The 22,078-nt window shown below is 37.1% G+C and overlaps 1 protein-coding gene across 1 annotated transcript in view; it reads left to right on the plus strand.

Annotated features, from left to right (window-relative positions):
* The window catches only part of LOC127655601 (threonylcarbamoyladenosine tRNA methylthiotransferase-like), a 483,546-nt gene that overhangs the window by 101,617 nt on the left and 359,851 nt on the right, over positions 1 to 22,078 (plus strand). Inside the window, exon 4 of the mRNA XM_052143491.1 lies at positions 2,582 to 2,666. Coding sequence (XP_051999451.1) covers positions 2,582 to 2,666 — 85 coding nt within the window. The remainder of the gene's footprint in view (positions 1 to 2,581; positions 2,667 to 22,078) is intronic.

The following is a 22,078-nucleotide window of genomic DNA, read 5'->3' on the forward strand; positions in this document are numbered from 1 at the left end:
TATTATTTTATCACTATTATTTTAATTTCATTTTGTTCACATTCAGAATCATTATCGCTTTTGCCGCTCGCTTCGAGCATGCACATGTAAAATTGATATTTTAAAGGTTCATTATTACAGTTTCTCTGTGATGTAGAGTCACAGTGTTAGCAATGTTACTTATAACATTCTTTCTTAGCCCTGGAACTCAAACAATTTTCTGATTTCTGAATATAAATATGCGACTAGTCGACTAATGGCTTAAACTAACGACTACTAGTTGACTCGGAAAATATTTGGTTGGGCGCAGCCCTAAATAAAGTCATGCATGCTTCCACAGTATAAAAATAGAAATGCACTAAAATAGCACCAATTCAAGTAAAATTAAATGTTTCCCAAAATCTAAGTGGGAGTTTTTTTATCTGAAAGAACTAGTCCCCACATAGGTTGTATTTTTATTGCAATGGGCATTACATCTCTTAAACTCATCCTCCACAATGTCAATCTGCCAGCAGACTGTGGCTATCTGCTTTGTTAGAACAATTGTTAAGCTGTGTTCATGATTCATGTTATGGTAAAGGAAAGATGAGAATTGTTTTATATGATCGAATTGTCCATGAATACTGTATTTGAAGAACTTGTTTTGTTTCCAAGCAAACCAACTTCATTGTTTATTCAAAATCCACAACAATCACTGTGCCAAGCTATTAAACGAATTAAGACGTATGACATTTCATAAAGGTTGAGGTAGATGGGCCCCCTTGCTATAGATGTGATTAGTAGTCATCTGATATTTCGCAGAGGCCCATAAAAGATTTGTTTCTTGAGGGTGCTGAGAATTGGCTGCTTGCATGTGAAGTGACTTAGACATGTAAATGATCAGTCACATTTTGTTGTTACGTGCCATCGTTTTACTTCAATAATAGACTGGTTTGCAACACCGTCTCATTTAAATGGTCCACATATCAGAGCCGTGGCAGACACGTTTGGACACTTCTCAACAGTTCCCTGTAACATGTAACTGTCTTGTCTAATGATAAAAAGGCACATATCAGTAAAACAAATATCATATACCATCTGCAAATATGCACATATCTCATTTAAACAGACATAATAAACCAACCTCACACAACTTCAGCAGATCCAGCATCCTTTGGAGCGCTCATTTATTTACCTCTAAAGCATGTATTCTACCAGCCTCTCCTCAGCAGTTCCCTGTCACTTTTAACTTTATTTTCTAATTGTAAAAGGCAAATATCAATAAAAATTATATTATATACCGTCAGCAAATATGCAGATATCTTGTTTAAACGGATGTAATTCATGAACCATGCAAAAATCCATTTTTTTCGCAGTGAGCACTAATATCTAATCTAATCTTCCTCCTGAAGCGCATATTCTATCAGCCCGAATCAAAACTTCAGGATCAAAAGTTCCTCTGATTCCCAAATCATGACAGTCACTCTGTGACAATCCAAGCAGGCAATCCAGGCTGTTTAAACTGTCAGGATATCGCTGCTCATGCCAGATCCGCACGAGCGTGTGAATGCAACTTAAAAGTAAAAGCGCTTAATGCCATCCGTGGTTGATGGACTACTGTGTGTACTGATATTTCCTTCTTCCTAATATATTAACAGTTTCTTCATGTGCAAATGAATTCTTACATTTTTATGACTAAACAGAAATAAGAAGAAACTGCTATCTACTATTTAAACTACAATGTTATTATTGTTATTTTTTTTTTAAAGTTTTGTGTGAAATTGAGTAAATGTAGTGCTATATAAAAGTTTTTTTTATTTATTTTTTATTTTTTTATTTACTATATATTAAATTGTGTGATATATCAGCATTGTATCAGCCTATAGGCCATTAAAAACCCCATAATGGTCGATCATTAGTTGTGATAAAGAAAATAAAATTATGCATTGCTTTCCAATTGTGTTGGAACTGTCCATAACTAACATATGTTGACTACACGTGTAATTATGAAAAGTCAGATGGAAATTTGTATGAGCTTTCTGTAAATTCCACTAATAATATTTTAGAGAGTGGTCTAAACAGTTATTAATGTCTTACCTTTCCAACAAAAAAGAAGCAACATTGGCATCACTACTCATGTTTTTTCTGTCATCAAATCTACTCTAGTAGTTACTCTAGTTTTTTCCTTTGCCGGTCTTTCTGTCTTCTTGCTTCTGACCTTTTGTCTCTACATCGGCAATACAGCTACTGAGTATCCTGTTTTCTCCACTTCTAAAGCACGATAAGTATGTTTCATTGTATTATATTTGCTCTTCGCATCACCAAACAACACTGCGCTAAGCATAGGCAAGCATATCTACATAGGTAGCAGGCAGTGAGCAAGAGGATTTTCTTCAACGTTTAGTGAAATGTAGCGGACCATGTCATTTCAACATGTCGAAACACATTGAAGGGCGTGTAAAACTTTTTAAATTGGCCCCAAATTACTGAATGCACCTTTAATAGCGGTTACCATAGAGATGCAGTAATTATGACAGTGTGTCTGGGTTTTATGGGGCATGGTGGTAGGATGTTAAATCCATTACATGATTCTTAATCTTTCTCTCTCTGACTCTTTCTCCAGAGAATTCTACTGAAGCTGATCTGTGGTTGCTAAACAGTTGCACAGTCAAAAACCCTGCAGAAGATCACTTCAGGAACTCCATAATGTAAGTTTACACGACACTGATTCTTCTCAAACAGTGCGTGATGCAATAATGCAGCAGTAACATGCTATTATTTATTGTTTTCCTTGTTACAATTAGTTTTAACCAAGCAACCAATGGAACAAACCATTTTTGCAATACAACACAAAGTATCCTTAGACATTTAGAGTGGCTAAATCAGGCAAAATTTAGCAAATTGGCTAACAATGCTCACAATACATGAGCTTCAGTCTTGGGATACAGGTAAGAGTGCTCCAAGTTATATTCTTCTCACAAAGCTGTCTACAACGCTTTTGGGTTTGAGACCAGGTAGGAATGACTTGATGTTCTGAGATCTCAGTAACACTTTAGTTAACATGAAATAATGCTAGAAACACCTTAGATTGTCAACATCTGCAAATTTATTAACAGCAGACTTGAATTTGGTTTGCTGGCTCTTAAAATAGAATCACAGACTGTAGAACAAACAACTGCTTCAGTTAAACTAAACTATTCCCTTCAACGTCCTCTCAGTGTAAGCATGCAGCTTATATTAGACCGAGCCGGAAGCGTTAACATCAACATTAGCCCTGTTTGTCATCAGGACATGAGGCCCTGTACTTGCTCTTGTATCTTTACTGAGTTCTTTATGAGCTGCCTTAATGTGCTGTTTGTAGCATGTTGAACTTTTCGTCCAGAGAGAAGATAAGAGAGCCGGGAACAGGAGGTCAGCACAAAGTGGGTCAATATAAATTGTGTACAACTACATGCAGTCTTCTGGAACACTTGTGTTTAGCAGCCCTTGTTCATTTTTTATTTATATTGCAGGACACATTTACGCTTTCGAATGTTCCTGAAGTTTTCATGTCTCTAATGATGTGCTGGTGGCCTGCAGTTTTAGCATGTCCTAAGGTGGTTAGAAATGATGATAAGGCACATAGCGGTTTAAGCTTTACACCATTAAGGGCTAAAGAAGGGAACTTAGTCATAAAACAACCCACAATAACTGATTATTCATGTGTGGGATAGTTCACCCAAAAATGAATTTCTCTAGTCATTTACTCACCCTCATGCCATCCTTGTTGTGTATGACTCTCTTTCCTCAGCTGAACACAATTTCTTTTTTTAAGAAAAATCAATTATTTTAGTTTTTAATTTAGTTTGTTTATACCTTGTTTATTTTTTCGCGGGAGTTTTGAGCAAGTCTCTGTAGACGGCGTGCACATCAGAGCGCTTGAGAAGTGCTTCATCTTCACCTGACGTCTGTGGTGCGGTTCCCTGAGATGCTCAGAGTTCAACTGAATGAGATAAGTGTTTTTTCCTGCGTGCATGAGACATCATGCAGGGAAAGATGAGGCTGAATCCAGCTTCTTAATCAACTGCTTTTTATTTAGTAAAAGGCACTCTAGTGCTTTGAAACTACACAACTCTATCGCTGGCGAGTGAAATGTTAATATTTACTTGTTGCCAGTGGCTAATAACAGATCACATTATGCAATATATACTTGCATATATGAGTGATTTACTCGCAATGTAGAGGGCTGGTTAACGTTATTTGCCTCACAAATGTGTCATCCTCCTCAACCAAAAAACATTACACTGATCCAGGAGTACTCCAGTGCAGATATCTGTGTGTGTGTGTGAGCGCTTGAGTTCACAGCAGCGGGGGAGGAGCTGAATGAACTGACTGGCGCACGAGACAGCGTGAAACACAACCTTAATTTTATGTTATTATGAGACTAAGAAGTGCAAAATATTTTAGATGAGATGTGTAAAAATGCTTTTGGTTCATTAAGAGACCTTTTAGACTTAGACTGCAAATTAGACTGTGGTGGGCTGCCATAATCTAGTCAATTAATGGGCAACACTTCCTTCCATCTGAGCAATTCATGCTTGAAGTACCACCTGTAGGGTGCAGTAAGCGAAACTTCAGCTGTATAAGCAATGAGCAGCTTATACAGAGAACAAACCAGACTCACAAACAGCAGACAGCACAAGATGAGGATGCGTTCTTGCGTTCAAAAACAGCTTGGAGCACAAATCTGAACGTAGTGGTCTCAAGACGTGTTTTTCTAAGTTTCAAACCAAAAAACTCTGATTATGACACGACATAACCAAGATGCTCAAAGCGTTTGTCTGATGCAGGTGTATATTGACACGTCCTTTGACAAAACCTTATACTAAATCTTGGACTAAATTAATTTAATTGCAAAATGGATTGCCGTGAACATGTTACCATGGAGACTTGGTGCGTGTGGAGGCTCACACTATTTACCGCAGCATCCATGCCCAACTCACCCCACCAGGTGCGAGAAGCACTATATCGCGACTACGAGGAAGGTAACCAACGTGACTACCCACACTAGTAACCCGACCAATTGGTTGCTTATGAAGCCTGGCTGGATTCACTCAGCACACCCTGGATTTGGACTCACAACTGCAATTGTGGCAGTCAGTGTCTTTGCTTGCTGAGCTACCCACGCCCCCAGTTTTTATTTCAGTTAATGACAATTGTTTAATTTAGTTTTCCTTAACACTGGCAACATGCTGAATAACTATCAATATTGCATAAGAGAATCCCAGAATGAGTTGCCATAAACTCTGTAAAATTCATCCCAGGTCTGGCAGTTTTATAGAGAAATGACAATTATAAATGTATTTCATTGAGTACTAAGAAGTATCTATATAAATATTTGTACTAAAATGGACTACTTCACCTAATATTTGTGAGTATCATGTAATTTTATGTTTATTGGAGTACACACCTTTAGCTTAGCAACATGCCAATTTCAAACTAGTCTCTTCATATTAACCAGACACGTTATATAGTGTGGTGTGTTGTGCCACACAAGAGTGTTCCAAACCAGTCACTCATGACATTCTTTTTCAGTTTGGATACAGCCTTAGGGGCCATTCACACCAAATGTGGTTTTGTGTCTGCTCTGTTTTTCCCATTTCAATTGTAATAATTCAAACATGGGCTAGAAGGATGTTTTTGATAGCTATGTTTTTTCTCACTGTTTATCTGCATCTCTTGCAGGAGCTGCATGTTTTTTGTAGATGGCATGTCAAGTTATAAAGAATTTAATCTGTTAAATATGGGTATCGAAACACCTACATTTTGCTCAATTCTAGCATTTCTTTAGGGCAAGGATGCCTTCAATGTGAACGGCCCCTTAGAAGACATCTTCTGTAATGAGAATGAGTGGGCATTTGTGTGTGATTGAAATGAAATCCTTCACTTCATCAGATGAGTCCATTGTTGCTTCACTACACGCGCTGAGTGGTCTCTCCTCTGTTGGTCTGCTCTGCATGTACACACTGTGTGACAGCTGCTACCCATCTACATCATGCCTTTAATACACACCAGGGCTATTTGATTAAACTTTGATTATCTATCTTCTCTCTCACTTTTCCCTGCTTGCACGGCACTATTTTCTGTTTAAATTCAGGAGAAAGTGTTTGACTGGCAGCATTTGCCTCCAGAGAGAGGGAGACCTTTTGAATGTCTGTTAATTTACATAAAAACTGTCAGATTAAAGAAGAGTGATGTATGCATTTTGATGAATTCTTGCCTCCTATGGGCATTCCTGGGGTTGAAGGCAACCATGCGTAGGGCACGCGATGGGCTGAGAGCGAAGTTGGAGGTGACCAAAAGGGAATTCTGGGATTAAAGAGTGGGTTGCTATCTTGCTATCGGATCTCAAGCTATGATTTATGTCTTTACAAGACATTTAACCCTAGATTAGAGAACAAACACATTTGCATTCAGTCTGGGCAGTAGAGATAATGTTATCTAAGTACCTTGAACTTATTTTTCTTAAAACTTCATAGACTTAAGATTTTAAATATGAATAACTCAAACTATTTAGGGGAATACCCAAAATCCTCGGCACTTGATTTGGTTTATTATGCTTCCTTTACCAAAGGGAACATATGGGGGCATTTAAACAGTTGTTATTAAGGTTTTAGCTCTTGTTCTCTTTTTTGTTGTTTTGTTGCAAATAGTTGTTTCGTGTTGACTTCCCCTATGGTCAAGTTGGACCCTGTTAACACTATCTCAATTCTCCTTGTGCATGAAGTACAGGTCTCTCTGCATTTCTGTGGAGAAATTGTTTAACCCTGTAAAGCCTGACATATGAAATAATTGTCACAAAATTCTAGTTTTTATTTTTTTTTGTTTTTACATTAAACTGTTTTTCTTTTTCTTGTACCATTAGACATACTTTAAAAATAAATTTGCACATTTTCATTCATATTTGATAATTTTGGCTTTAAAGGTCATTATTTTCCTGAGGCCCAGCAATTCATTTTTGTGTAAGACATTTGTTATGTAAGTTTTTCATAGCCCATAAATGCTACAATGGGAAATCTTGGGGTATTATCAGAGGACTCCCTGGGCTTTTGAGAGATTCCAAATGTTTCAGAGTTTGGCCATGACCGCTTCCTCTCCTTGGTCTATAAATATGGACTGAAATGTATCTGTTTACTTCAGCACATCAAATACAATATTAATAAAATATTATGTTTCCAATAAACAATTTTTATCATATGTATTTTATGCACCAAACACTATACTGATATTTAAAAAAAGGGAAATTGTAAAAAAAATTTCACCAGGTCTCAGGAACTTATGGTAAGATGACATCATAATAGATTGTAATGTAAAATAATGAGTTATTTAAATATAACTTATAAGAAGTATGTCATAATTGTTTTTTTGGTGGTTGGCTGGAATGGAATGGTGAGAGATTCCTCGAAAGCCTGTTGTATCATATTTTGAGACATAGATTTCAAAAAGGGGGTTCTCAATAAAATAATATACAAAAATTTAACCAAGTGCTAGTTGCTTATATTATGCAAATACTCATTTTAAAATATCAGTAACAATATAAACATTACTGTTAATACTGATGTATTAAAATAAGCTGTAATTTACCCCAACATAAGAGTCACTTCGAACAAGTTCACCGCCATTTTAAATAGTTTGATATAATCATTGAAACCACTTTTTTCACAAATAACCATTAGATGGTGCCATAAACATGTGAAGCTTAGATTGTTTGGCTCGTCAGCTTGAACAGAGTGTGAAACGAGCCGTCAAATTTTGTGTAGTTCATTCTATATGATCAACAATTTAAGTGAACTTAACTGCACAAGTTTTGGAGACACCATTAAGGGTACAAGTTTACTCCATTATCAACGTATAAAGTAACTTATTATGGTTTTCAATGCGTTTGTTATTTTCGGTTGCCAAGCTGCATTGCAAATTACTGCTTTCATATCAATGCTTTAATAATACAATATATTTATAACATATAATATAACATTAAAAGATATTAATAAATTCAATAGTTGTGCACATAAAAGCTATTTCACAACAGCCTTGGATGTCTTATTGTTTTGAGATTTCTTTTACTCATGTAATGTTAAGCTTTTTTCACACTTATGCCAAATTTATGAATACTCCAAAAATGAGTTCTCTTATGATTAATAAACCATGATTGAATTTCTTTTCTAATATAAACAACTATATTGTTTAATATGACATTAAATCTGATTACCTGGATTTAAAAATGTTATATAATGCCCTGTTATATAAGATTTAGGTTGTACTGTCACTCCTAGCTGTTATCAGCCTCTCATTAGTATCATAGTAACATATCGATCATACGATGTCTTAAAACCTTTCCCTGCAAGTTTGTCAGAGGTGGTTCAGAAAAATGAAATTTCTGTTATCATTTACTCACCCTCATGTTGTTTCAAATGCATTTGACTTTCTTCTGCTGATCACAAAAGGAGATGTTGGGCAGTTTTCTAGTTTGTCACCAGAATGGCTTTCAGCCTAAAATCTTTGTTTCTGTTTCATAGAAGTCAAATGGGTTTGGAACAACATGGAGGGAAAAGACAGAAACTTTTCTTGTAACTTTGCTGTTTGCATTGAAAAAAGTAAATGAATTGAGATGCAGCTGAAAATCCTTCAAAATAAAATACTGAAGTTGTTTTTATAAAAGAGAAAAAACTCATCAGGATGTAGCTATTAAATTCCAAAACTAAACATTTCATCTAATTTGCGCAGCTCATTTTTGTGGAAGGCAGTGCAATAATTCCACGCAATTTCTTCCATTGTCTTTGACGTCTCTCGAGTAATACAAATTAACTTAAAAACCGAAACCTTACAGGCATCCTAATCAAAATGAATATGCAAATATTATTGAAATTAGGCAGTGAAGACCAAGGCCTTTTCAAAACCACACAATTCTGTACCAAGAAATGGAAAGATGATTTCCATAAGTGAGTGAGAGAGTGACAGATAGAAATTGAGCAAAAGAGAGAGATTTTAGAGGGAGCCATTGCTGTAATGCAAATGCAATTACAGCTCCATTCAGTTGCAAGGCTGACTCTAGCATTGGGCCTTCTTGCGCCTGCTATTGTGGTTCGGAGCGTAGAGTTTGCTGGGTTGTTACATGTGATTTACATATTGAATTAGTGCAATGCCTTGCCAATACACAATCTTCACACACATGCACTGATGGCAGACCCACGCAGTGGATTGGAGCATCTATGGGCTTTGAGGCAAATGCGAGCGGTATCCGCAGGGTAAACATGATTCATTTACAAAGACCACATAAAAAAGAAATGGCCATGCCAATCACACGAAAGCACACAAAAGATTGTCTTTGTGGATATTGCACACACACACACACACTGCATTGAATACAGCTTTAAATTATAAACCGTAACATGCTTAAGTTAATGCATTTCCAAGTAAAACTGAATATTTCTAAGGGGAATTTGTAGGTGGATCCTTCATTTTATATATTGGAATTTGATTGGATTGGGATGGAGTGTGAAACTTGTAAGGGCTAGGATATAATTGTATTGGTTGCTACTTTTTTCTCCACCCATGCAGCCTTCAGCAGAAAATCATATTGAAGTAGGGGAAGCACATTTTGATTATAAACAATGCTGTCTTTACATGCAGCATTGCATCAAAATAATCCTAAGAACACGTTGCCAACTTAGAGAGAAAGTTGCACATGAATGAGTTGGGGTGATCTGGTACTGATTTTGAATTACGCAACCCAAATTTTTTTTAGTAATGTATTCTTTTGGATTACTTTTTATTACTTCCTAACACTGCCCATACATTTTTAATAGAGATGACAATGAAGCATGCGAAGGCATCAACACCAGAGACAATTATTTCGAGGCACCCTGAAATTTTGAGTTTTGGTTCATTTTGATTAGCGTTGTGTTCAACTATAAGTTAGTGTGCTCTTCATATTTGTATTTTAGCAGATATATTCATTTACAAACTTCCCATGGCCATGGAACACCTGGACATATCAGGATTTTAATTGTTTAACTTGACAGTCCATTTGTATCTTTAAGGAAGTAAATAGATTTAATTTAAGATTTCATTTAGTCTTTTAGAGCTCAATTCAAACAGCTTGGTGACATGAATGCATAAGTGCATGCTTTGCTAATTTTGTCCATTCTCCATCATCACATGACTGCAGTTAGTGGGTGGTAACAGTGTACTGGTTACAGCGCTCACAAAGGTTTTCAAGAGGGTGCACTGCCTTGCACATGGCTTGTGCACCCCCAGCTGCCCCTCCTTGTGCTCAGTCACACAATTGCTGCATGCCCTCTGTACTCCTGGTACACCATAGCCGAGACATGAGCGATAGAGAGAGAAACAAAAAGATGTACAGATGAGGGACAGTGATGAAAAGACATGAAAGCCGCTGTTGAGGAGAAAGTGTGAAAGAGAGACTGAATGTGCACAAAAGAGGGTTTATTCAGGTCCAGGGCACCTTTTATAGCTCATTAGATTTATAACCCTGATCAACGTATGTCTACTTTAATGCAGAAGAAAAAGTCTGAATATGTTGTTTGAAGTGTCGCCCTTTGCCATTTTTACTGGATTCCTTTCATCTCTTTCCATTTTAAAGTTCGAAACGTCGAAATAAAAACATCTAAATGTATAAAGTGAATATACACTCACCTAAAGGATTATTAGGAACACCTGTTCAATTTCTCATTAATGCAATTATCTAATCAACCAATCACATGGCAGTTGCTTCAATGCATTTAGGGATGTGGTCCTGGTCAAGACAATCTCCTGAACTCCAAACTGAATGTCAGAATGGGAAAGAAAGGTGATTTAAGCAATTTTGAGCGTGGCATGGTTGTTGGTGCCAGACGGGCCGGTCTGAGTATTTCACAATCTGCTCAGTTACTGGGATTTTCACGCACAACCATTTCTAGGGTTTACAAAGAATGGTGTGAAAAGAGAAAAACATCCAGTATGCGGCAGTCCTGTGGGCTGAAATGCCTTGTTGATGCTAGAGGTCAGAGGAGAATGGGCCGACTGATTCAAGCTGATAGAAGAGCAACTTTGCCTGAAATAACCACTCGTTACAACCGAGGTATGCAGCAAAGCATTTGTGAAGCCACAACATGCACAACCTTGAGGCGGATGGGCTACAACAGCAGAAGACCCCATCGGGTACCACTCATCTCCACTACAAATAGGAAAAAGAGGCTACAATTTGCAAGAGCTCACCAAAATTGGACAGTTGAAGACTGTAAATATGTTGCCTGGTCTGATGAGTCTCGATTTCTGTTGAGACATTCAGATGGTAGAGTCAGAATTTGGCGTAAACAGAATGAGAACATGGATCCATCATGCCTTGTTACCACTGTGCAGGCTGGTGGTGGCGGTGTAATGGTGTGGGGGATGTTTTCTTGGCACACTTTAGGCCTCTTAATGCCAATTGGGCATCGTTTAAATGCTACAGCCTACCGGAGCATTGTTTCTGACCATGTCCATCCCTTTATGGCCACCATGTACCCATCCTCTGATGGCTACTTCCAGCAGGATAATGCACCATGTCACAAAGCTCGAATCATTTCAAATTGGTTTTTTGAACATGACAATGAGTTCACTGTACTAAAATGGCCCCCACAGTCACCAGATCTCAACCCAATAGAGCATCTTTGGGATGTGGTGGAACGGGAGCTTCGTGCCCTGGATGTGCATCCCACAAATCTCCATCAACTGCAAGATGCTATCCTATCAATATGGGCCAACATTTCTAAAGAATGCTTTCAGCACCTTGTTGAATCAATGCCACGTAGAATTAAGGCAGTTCTGAAGGCGAAAGGGGGTCAAACACAGTATTAGTATGGTGTTCCTAATAATCCTTTAGGTGAGTGTACATGTTTCTAGATAATTTTCTAGAAAGTAATTTTTCTCTTTCTACCCACCCTTCCCTTTGTGTGGACGCCACTAGAGATATACAGCAAGAGCTCTTTAAACAGTCTCAGCTGATTGGTTACAGATGGTCCGTCACCTATTCCATAGCTGAGGTGCACTCTTGTAACATAAAAGGAGTACATGTTTAACATGTTTATCTGTGAGATTATTGCACTTTGGGAACAGCCATTTGTCTGGGGCTCTCGAGGGCAGCGTTGAATTGAATTTGATTTAAAAAAATAAAAAATACAAAAAAAAAAATCCCCCTAGGCCTGTTTGTGCCCTCAAGGTATCTCTTCAACTGCTGCTCTTCCATCTCTGCTGGAACTTCCAGGTCCATCCTCATGTTTTTCCCACTGTTGTCAGATTCTTCATTCTTTTGACCTAACTGTGAAAACTCTTCAATTAGTTTTGCTTGTAGAGGTTCCTTTTTTTTAGTAACCACCACAGTCTAAATTGTGGAATAGTGATTGTGGCTATTTTTACATCATTAATATGTATGCACAAATTGTATTTTGTATTTCATTAATTTTTTTGGGCTAATACCAATAATTTTTTTTTTTTCCAAAACCAATATTTTTCCACTCACCTTATTTTGCAATCAGATTGCGGTTTTATTTTGAAATCATGCTTTAAAAATGCCCATTGGTACACAAGCTTTTTACTTTTCTTACAATAAATAATTTCCATTTGAATATGATTTGATCCGTTGAACTCATGACAGGCCAAAATCTGAAGGAGAGCCACTATAAAATATAAAATATTGAATAATATTACTAAATTTCATATCATGATTATTGATATGAATAAGTTATTTTGTATTTCTAAAACATTTTTGTACTTTTGTTTTTGCCGTTTAAAACAAGAGAACTCACATTTTACATGCATCTATTCTGTATATGATAGAACATTACAAATTCATACTATGCTGATATTGGGCAATTCCACTGAAAAGTCAACCACATCATGGAAAAAAAAAAAAAAAAAAAGAGCTTGAGGGGCATCACTTTGACTAATGCGGGTTTAAGGTTTAGTAATCATGCAAGGCCAAATTGATATTTCTGTCATAATTCTATCACTCGAAGTAGCTTATTTTACCAGTAACAGTAGCCCGAACTTTGCCCTCGATGTTGTAGGAAGCCTGAAATGTGTCTACCACGTACTCTTGAACAGGCGAGAGCAACAGCACTTCTTTCAAGATTGTTCTCAAGCCAGTTACAAGTAATTTCAAAATAGCTTATTTTGTTCTCTGACCATATACCAACTGTCGTAGATACTGAATGCAGCTGTGTTTTAATTTAAATTTGTTTAATCCATTTTACCATAAGTCTGGAAACAAATGTCTTCGGACTCATTGCTACCTTCTCTATGCTTTACACTTCAATCAACTTCCTGAACTCAGGTTGCTGTAGAACAGGGCTCAGCAACCTATGGCACTTGTGCCAGCTTTGGCACCTGGAGGGGTAATCACTGGCACGCCAGCAACGGCGAGAGGAGTAGGCCATTTTTCTTTATCAATTCCTCAAGCATTCCAATGAACATCTTGATGTAATCCTTCCTCTTGATTATGCAGCATGTTTTCTTCAGATAAATGGGAGGCTAAAGTGTGACGAGACCATTGACTAGGAAAACAAAAAATGGCACTCCATGTCAAAAAGGTTGCCGACCCCTACTGTAGAACTTAAAAAAAAATGTTGTACATCGTTCCTTTAAAAAAAAAGAAAATGAAATCAGCTTTGATTGTGAGTTATGATGCATGGTGTGATCCAGCTGGCTTGTTTAGGGTCAGATGGTACTTCATTTTAATTATGTATGGAACTGCTTGGTCCTCCTGTCACATCAGTCAAATCCTGGCTTATGCTCTTGCTTTACTCTGAAACATGCTTTCTCTGGAGGACAAAGAATATGTATTTTCTTAAATGTGTTTAAGAAAACTTAATGAATCAAATATGAGCATCAATATGATGTGTTTTTTTGTCCATAATTCAGAAACTTGGATTGCAAATGTATTGACATGGTGTACAGATATGAAGAGATTTGCATGTTTGCCCCCATGATGCTGAGAGCTCTAGGCCTATCATTAATGACAATCTCATATGTTTGAGTTTAACGGGCATTTCAATGGGAGTTTTTAGAATTAATGACCGGTTCCTGGGGCACGTTAAACAAATGTGGTTTTGCAATTTTGCCATTTTACAAATGCCATCCATTTGTTGTAACAAATCAGACCAGTTATTTTTGTGAATCAACATCACAAAAACAGTCTCAAAGTTATCACTAAAGCAAAAGTGCATTACTGTACCTTTTTTAAGCAGAGTACAAAATTAGTTAGCGGAACTAATCTATTTGGCGCCAATGCAATTCATTTGTGGATTAGGCCCCACATTTTAACATAACATGATGTTGATGTGTATTTCTGCATTTGTATGCATTTGACAGTCAAAACATTTTCAAAGATATACCGGCACATGGGTATGCGACACACAGTGAACATTCAAGAATTACATTTTGTTCATCAGGAGTTGTTTAGATTTGCGATGTAAACATGCAAGCGTACCTCTAAATGCTTCTATTGATTTGAGTTGGAATTCTTTTCAGTTGTCAGGATATTTACTTTTGGAAGGAAGAGTTTACATTGCGCAGTGATGTTTTTGCCCCGTCACAGTAGCAAAAAGTAAAATTATTGCTATAAATCCAGTGGTCAAATGCTGAGTTAGACTGCTTCATCTTCACCTGGCCAGGATGAGTATCAGGTCTTTGTGCAACTCAACCCTCTCTCTCTTCTGAAAAGAGAGACTAACTGGACATACATAGACTGATTTTGAATGAAAATTGTAAAAGATTAGAAAAAATAGGGAAATCAATAAATTAGGTTCAATTTACTGCCGTTGGGTAATTAATATGTAATTGTTATCCATAGAAAAGTAACTGTACTCCAATTATAAGAATTTTAAATTGTAATCAAGTCAAGTGGTTTTTATTGTCGTTTCAACCATATACAGTTAGTACAGTACACAGCAAAACAAGACAACGTTCCTCCAGGAGCATGGTGCTACATAAAAACAACAAAGGACCAACACAGAATCACATGAGACTACACAAGGAAATAAAATACCTATATAAAAACCTATATATACCTATATAAAGTGCACGTGCAAACATGTGCAAAGTACGGGACAGTACAACAAATTACTGACAATGAACAGGACAATAGACACAGTGCAGCGCCGACCAGTACTCAGTAGTGCAAAAAGATGACAGTTTCTAAAAAAAAAAAAAAAAAAATGTAACTCAATTGCAAGTACTTGATTTCTGTAATCTGATTACATGTGCACATTACTACCCAGCACTGTAAAGGATCCGGTGTGACTATCTTAAACCAGAGTTGGTGATTCACTCTCACCACACATCTTTTTAGAGACAAAATACAAGCATGGTGGTACACATAATAATGCATTGTGTCTATGTGCTTATCTGGTCTTTAGGGGGCAGTGTCATCTCATAGACAGCAATCCTGAGCGTCTCATTGGATAAGACGCTCATGACCGTTCAGTGTGTCAGCACACAGCAGATAAACATCATGAATGCAGCAGCTTTACAGAGCAGTTCAGCTCTCAGCAAATTCCTAATTAAAATGTATTATCAACCGATTCATTTGCAGGATTTTGAATTGAATGTTTCAGCCATGGGCTGGGGCAAATATTTGAGGCTTATAAGCCCTTGATTACAGATATTAGATATTATATATTGCCTTGCAATGAGTTCATTGAGAGTTGTGTGTGGTTTGGTTTTGGTGGTTGAAGAGGGCATGTTTTTTAGGTTTTACACTAGGAGTAACAAGGGTATTATTCTATAAAGGTGGTTTATGAGGACATCCCTAGTGTTCCCATTATTCAAACACCTTAAACATACTACAAATTAATTTGTATTTTTTTTAATGTTAAAATGCCTAAATTTTTCTATTAGGTTTAGGAATAGAGTTGGAGGATAGAATAGATGGCTTGTATAGTATAAAAATTATTATGTCTATGGAGAGTCCCTCATATTGATAGAAGTACCAACGTGTGTGTGTGTTTGTGTGTGAGAGAGATTGAATTGTGCCAAGAAATTAGCTAAATCTGATGAAACCTTTCTTTTGGGACATCCATGGATTTCCTCAATTGGAATGTAGGTAACACGTTACCAATAAGGTCCCATTCGTTAACATTAGTTGACAACATTAATAAACATGAATTAATGATGAACAATAATTTTACAGCTATTATTGGTTAATGTTAATTTCAACATATAGTAACACATTTTCAAAATTATATTTTTTTAACATTAGTTAATGCACTATGAACTAATATGCACTAAAAAAAAAAAATATATATATATTTTTATTTAACTAACATTAACCAGGATTAAACAAATGCTCTAAAAGGTATATTTTGTACATTATTAGTTCATGATACCTAATGCATTAATGTTAATGAATGGAACCTTATTGTAAAGTGTAACCGGAAATGCTCTATTTTTAGTCACCATTCATTTTTTATTGCATCTTTTGTCCATAATATGAAAGTGAACTTTCATTCTTATCATCTCTTTGGTTTGGAATAACATCAGGGTGAGTAAATGAAAAAGAAAACAAAAGAAAATTTCACTTTAAATTTTTTGTGATTTATCATGATGGGTCCTGTGCAAATGTTGACATGGGAAGGGAAAAACCCTTAATTTTGAGCCATGGTGTGTGTTGTGTGCGTGCATGCAGGCCTAGAGAGAGGACAGTAGGAGAGGAACAGTATATCACTCCGACATTGCATGTGTTTGCGCGTGCGTGTGTGTGTGTTTGAGACAGCACAGCTATAGTCCTGGGTCATTGTTTCACTCGGTTTACTCAGTCTGCATTCCTCCCCCGTGGATACCTGTGACCACTGGCTCACAGAGGGCATGATGGGTAAACACACCAACACACTCACAGAAATGAAAACGCCTACATGTACAACCCCAATTCTCAAAAATGTGGGACAGTATGGAAAATGCTAATAAAAACAAAAAAGAGTGATTTGTAAATTATTATCACCCTTTGATAAATTGAAACACTACAACACATTATATGATGTTTTACCTTGTGAAGTTCATTGTTTTTTGAAAATGTACAGTCATTTCAAATCAGATGATTGCAACACACTCCAAATAAGTTGAGACAGGGGCAATTTCAAACTAATAAAAATTTGATGAGTTAAAATAACAAGGCGATGTGAAACAGGAGATGTGAAACAGGAGATGTGAAACAGGTGAGGCAATCGTCTCAGTATATAGGGAGCCTCCAAAAACAGCCTAGACCTTCAAGAGGAAGGATCGTTCGAGACTTTCATTTTGCCAACAGATTCTTCAGCAAATAATCCAGCTCTTTGAGAACAATGTTCCTCAAAGACAAATTGGAAGGATTTGGGGCATTTCACCCTCTACAGTGCACAATATATTTAAAATATTTAAGGAATCTGGTCAAAGCTCAGTATGAAAAGGGCAAGATGAAAACTTCTTATGAATGCGCGTGATCTCTGATCCCTCACACAATTAAGACCATCACTGTCTTAAACATTATCTGCAATGGATATCATGAACATGGGCTTGGGATAACTTTAGTCAACACCACTCGTCGTTGTTACTTGCACATCTGTGAGAACATGTGAATGCAGACAGATAAGTAACATTTTTGGAGAAATATATACTGCCATCCAGCACCGTCTTTTCCAGGGATGTCCCTGCATTTTCCAGCAGGACAACTTCAAACCACATACTTCCCAGATTACAAGCATGGCTGTGAAGCAGAGAGTGTGGGTGCTAGATTGGTGTAGTTGTAGTGCTTTCAATATAGCAAAGGGTGAATATAATTTACAAATGACTCCTTTTTGTTTTTATTAGCATATTTCATACTGTCCCAACTTTTACTGATTTGGGGTTGTAGATTTGCATTTAAATTTTTGATTGTATGGACTCAGGGTCTTTATTCCTGCATACACATATCTTTGTTTCCATCTCTCCTTCCTTTTTTGCTAACTAGATTTAATATGAGTGCTAATATTGACTAAATCATGTGATCTGTACGCTAACATGAATGTATGGTCATCATCTCTGAGGTTTGAAGCCAGTATAGGTTAATAAGTTACACACACACACACACACACACACACACACACACACACACACACACACACACACACACACACACGTCTCTCTCTCTCTCTCTCTCTCTCTCTCTTTGGAAACACAGGGTCCTGTTGTACATACTTAACGTGGGTTATTGTGCTACTGTTGTGGTAATGCAATAATCTCAAATCAAAAGGGGATGATGGGTACCTGCCTGTGGCAGCAAACTTGGCATGCAATAAACAAGATCGACCTCGCTCGGCAAGATACTCTTGAAACTGTTTCACCATCATAGCAGTACAGTAGCTGACCTGAAAGAAAAAATAAATAAAAACTGGGTGTTGAAGATGATACTTATGCACACTATAGTGCACCTTACAGCAGAGATGTTCACTAGTCTATTGTAAAAGTGTTACTAAAATCTTTGTGATCTATAAGTGAGGGAGATATTAGAGTATGGAGAGTATAAAGTATTGATGTGTGATTGTCTTAAATAGACTGCAGTGTTGGGCCATTTGTGTTGCAATGGGATTTGAGGTCTGCCAGGCAGCAATAACATAGCAAAAACTTGAACATCACCACAAAATAATTGAGTCCAGGGATTTTAAAAAGTACAGTTGGGTTTATATGGCTTTTATCACCTGTTAAAAAAAGAAGCTTTTATTGCTTTTGGAGAATTGCAGCCCTGAGGCATCAACTATATCTATTGCAGTGGGCAAAAACAGAGGAAAAAAAAGAGAATGAGAAAGACCGAGAGAGAAGTAGACAGAGTCCTTAATAAGGTGTAGCTTAATTTCAGGTGCAAGCAGGCGGTGGTAAAGCTTCCTGCTGGTTTACGAGCATGTCTATGGATGAGGGGTAATTTAATTTGCAAGTTATGGTAGCTCATAATGAAGCACACAGCTATTAATGAGGCCATTTTTTGGCTGTTTTGTTTGCTTGTGGTTCCCCTTTCATTATATTTATCCCCATTTTGCTTCCCTGAGGGTTGGCTCCATTTCTCACCTTCCTGCCATTGACCGTTCTTGGTAATATGTTGAACTCCAGGCTTTAATAGCACAAACACATGGTATCAGTTCAGATTTCATACAGGATTTTGCACGGTCACGGCTCTTAAAAGAATAGGCTAGATCATCCAAAAAAAAAAAAAAAAAAAGGGATATTCTGTCAACATTTACTGTACTTTCTTTCCTGGAACACACAAGATGTTGGGCAGAATGTTTACTTTTACATTTAGTCATTTAACAGATGCTTTTATTCAAAGTGACTCACAAAGGAAGAACATAGCAAGCAATTTGTCTCAAAGTCAACAATATCTTCAGGTTCGCACATCCAAGTTCTCAAAGTTGCTGGAGTAGTTTAGAAGCTAGCATAGAAGAAAGAGATAGACAAAGAATGATAAGAAGTGAAGTTAGTTTGGATAGGTTAAGTGCTCACAGAAAAGCTGTCTTCAGCTGGTTCTTGAATGTTGAGATGGTTTCAGCAGATTCCACACCAGAGAAAGCAAATGATCATGAAATAAACGTTGTGCCTCTTTGCGATGGGACCACCAGGCGCCACTCGTTTATTTACCGCACAGAGCGAGTTGGGACATAGACCTGGAGGAGCGAATTTAAGTAAAAGGGTGCTGTTCCACTGGCTGTCAAGAATGTCAGAGTCAAAGCCTTGAACTTGATGCAGGCAGCTATGGGTAACCAGTAAGGTGAAATCAAGGGGGGTTGATGTGAGACTTTTTAGGCTGATTGAAGGACAGACGTGCTGCTGCGTTCTGGACCATCTGCAGTGGCTTAATTGCACTAGCTGGGAGGCTGGCCAAAATGGTATTACAGTTGTCCAGTCTTGAAATGACCAAAGCTTGGACCATGAACCTTGCAGCATATACAGACAGGAAAGGTCTGATTTTTGTCTTGTCCACAAACCTGCAAGACAGACCGGTTGATGAGATGTTGGCAGTGAAGTTAAGCTGTTCATCCACCACTACTCCCAGGGGCTGTTTCAGTGTAAACATACCACTCGCACTACTTAAAATAGTGCAGAAGTTTTTGTGTAAAATGATAGCATGGTGAATTTATTTATTTTCAGATTCTTATGGTTGCTTCCATAAGAGAATTGAGAATTTTTTTGTTTTGTTTTTCCTACCATGATGACATATTAACATCAACAGCACCCTTCAACATTGTTTTGTGAATTCTGAAAACATCACTGAAAACCAAATGTTTAAGTTTGAAAGATATAAAGACTACTTGATAAACAAAGCACTGAAACATAAACCTAATGGTTCTTTCAATTGGCCCAAAACACACTCGTACTGTATAATCCATAATACATGCTTCTCATTTAATGACAAGGCCAGTTGTTGAAGACTATGTTGTCTCTTATTACTTAATAAGAGACTTGATGCTGTGCAGATGACTTGGAAATCAATGTAAAAAGAGTTTACATTCTTTTTCATCTTAAATCAATTCAGCTAATGCAAACAACTGCTTTTGAACACCAAAGTTTCTGCTTTCTATCCATATATGATATGTTAGAGACTATGTGAGTCAAAGTTTAGTTTGATTTAAGTGTTGAATGACCTTATTACCCATAAAATGTAGTTCCAAATTTTCATCAGCTTTGGTTGCTGTGAAACCTTTACATACAAGAGAGTTTGCTATATAAATTGACAATTTTATGGTAAAGACAAAATTATTCTAAAATGAGATAATTACAGTTGGGAGCGGCTTTAATTGATGGCCCAGTTTCCAAACCCTGTTGTGGATTCTATATCATATGGTATGTCTACAGATTGTTTTCCAATATATCAACAATACAGATAACAGGTTTCCATTAGTTTTACCTCAATCAGGGCTGCAGGGCAAGACTATACGTTGTAAAATGAGCCAGGTTACAGTTACAGCTAATGGAGCCACCCCCTGTTTGTAGATTAAAATACATATTTCAGAGGTTATAAAGAATTGAAGAGAAGATATGAGGAATGAGGGATTTGTTGTACTGGTTAAACATGCCATAACTGAAAAAGGAATGACATCAAAATGAAAGATGGTTGTCTTATCGGTGTGGGGTCCAACCCTGATATTCTGATGTAACTTTAACTACTGTGGAGGCCCTGCGTTTCATCATGTTTGATTGTCAGTCTCTGCCTGTTGGGTGGTACATATGCCTTGATCTAATTATTTTTCTTTTGCCATCCTACGTCAAACCGTAGCTCTCCCCCAAGCGCTCCTTGTTTGTCTCGCCTATTCTGTAGAGGAGGAGCTTGATTGTAGTCATGGCCTGTAAGTTCATCCTCCTCTAAAAGTAAACAGTTGTTAATGAGTTTAGCCCTCAAATAATTTTTATCTTGTCCTCTAACCAGCACTAATTAACTTCTTACACTCCAGCATGATGGGACAGAATGGGAAGACAAGCATTCCGGTTGATGGACAATGGAGGAAAAGCCAGTCTCCTCTTGTTAATCGGTCTCTGGTCATCAGGGCAGTGGGGTGTGTTAGTGTCACTAAACCATGATGTAAATTCCTGCTAATGATTTTGAGATAATAAACTAGATTTTTACATTTGCTTACGAAAATCTGTGTGTGTTTTTCTGGGCAACCTCAAGACATAGGGGTTGATTTATATCTAAACTAACATATTTAAATGGTTTTCTTTATATGTGAACATTGCATTAAAACTGTCTTAGAAAGTTTACCAGGCCTTCATTATTATTTTTTGGTAGAAATGCCTTTTTATGTAAAAAAGTTTTAGCCTAGTCCCTGACCCAGATTTTCTATATTAAACAATGAAAATCCAGTATAAAAATATAAATTATTACCTGTTTAAATCTAAACGGTGAAAAAAACACACAAACCATTTCAATATGTTTCAACCATTATTTTTTTTTTTTTGACTGTCCCACAGTTGTGGTGTCATTTCCACAACACCAAATAATTTTGCCCCCAAAAAAGTTAGTGTACTTGGTAACCAAGTCGACTAAAAAGTGTCAGTGAAGAGCATGTAATGAAATATGAGACCAGTGATGTTTGAAGAAAGCAAC

Source organism: Xyrauchen texanus, chromosome 15 (assembly GCF_025860055.1).
Source record: "Xyrauchen texanus isolate HMW12.3.18 chromosome 15, RBS_HiC_50CHRs, whole genome shotgun sequence".
Taxonomy (NCBI): domain Eukaryota; kingdom Metazoa; phylum Chordata; class Actinopteri; order Cypriniformes; family Catostomidae; genus Xyrauchen; species Xyrauchen texanus.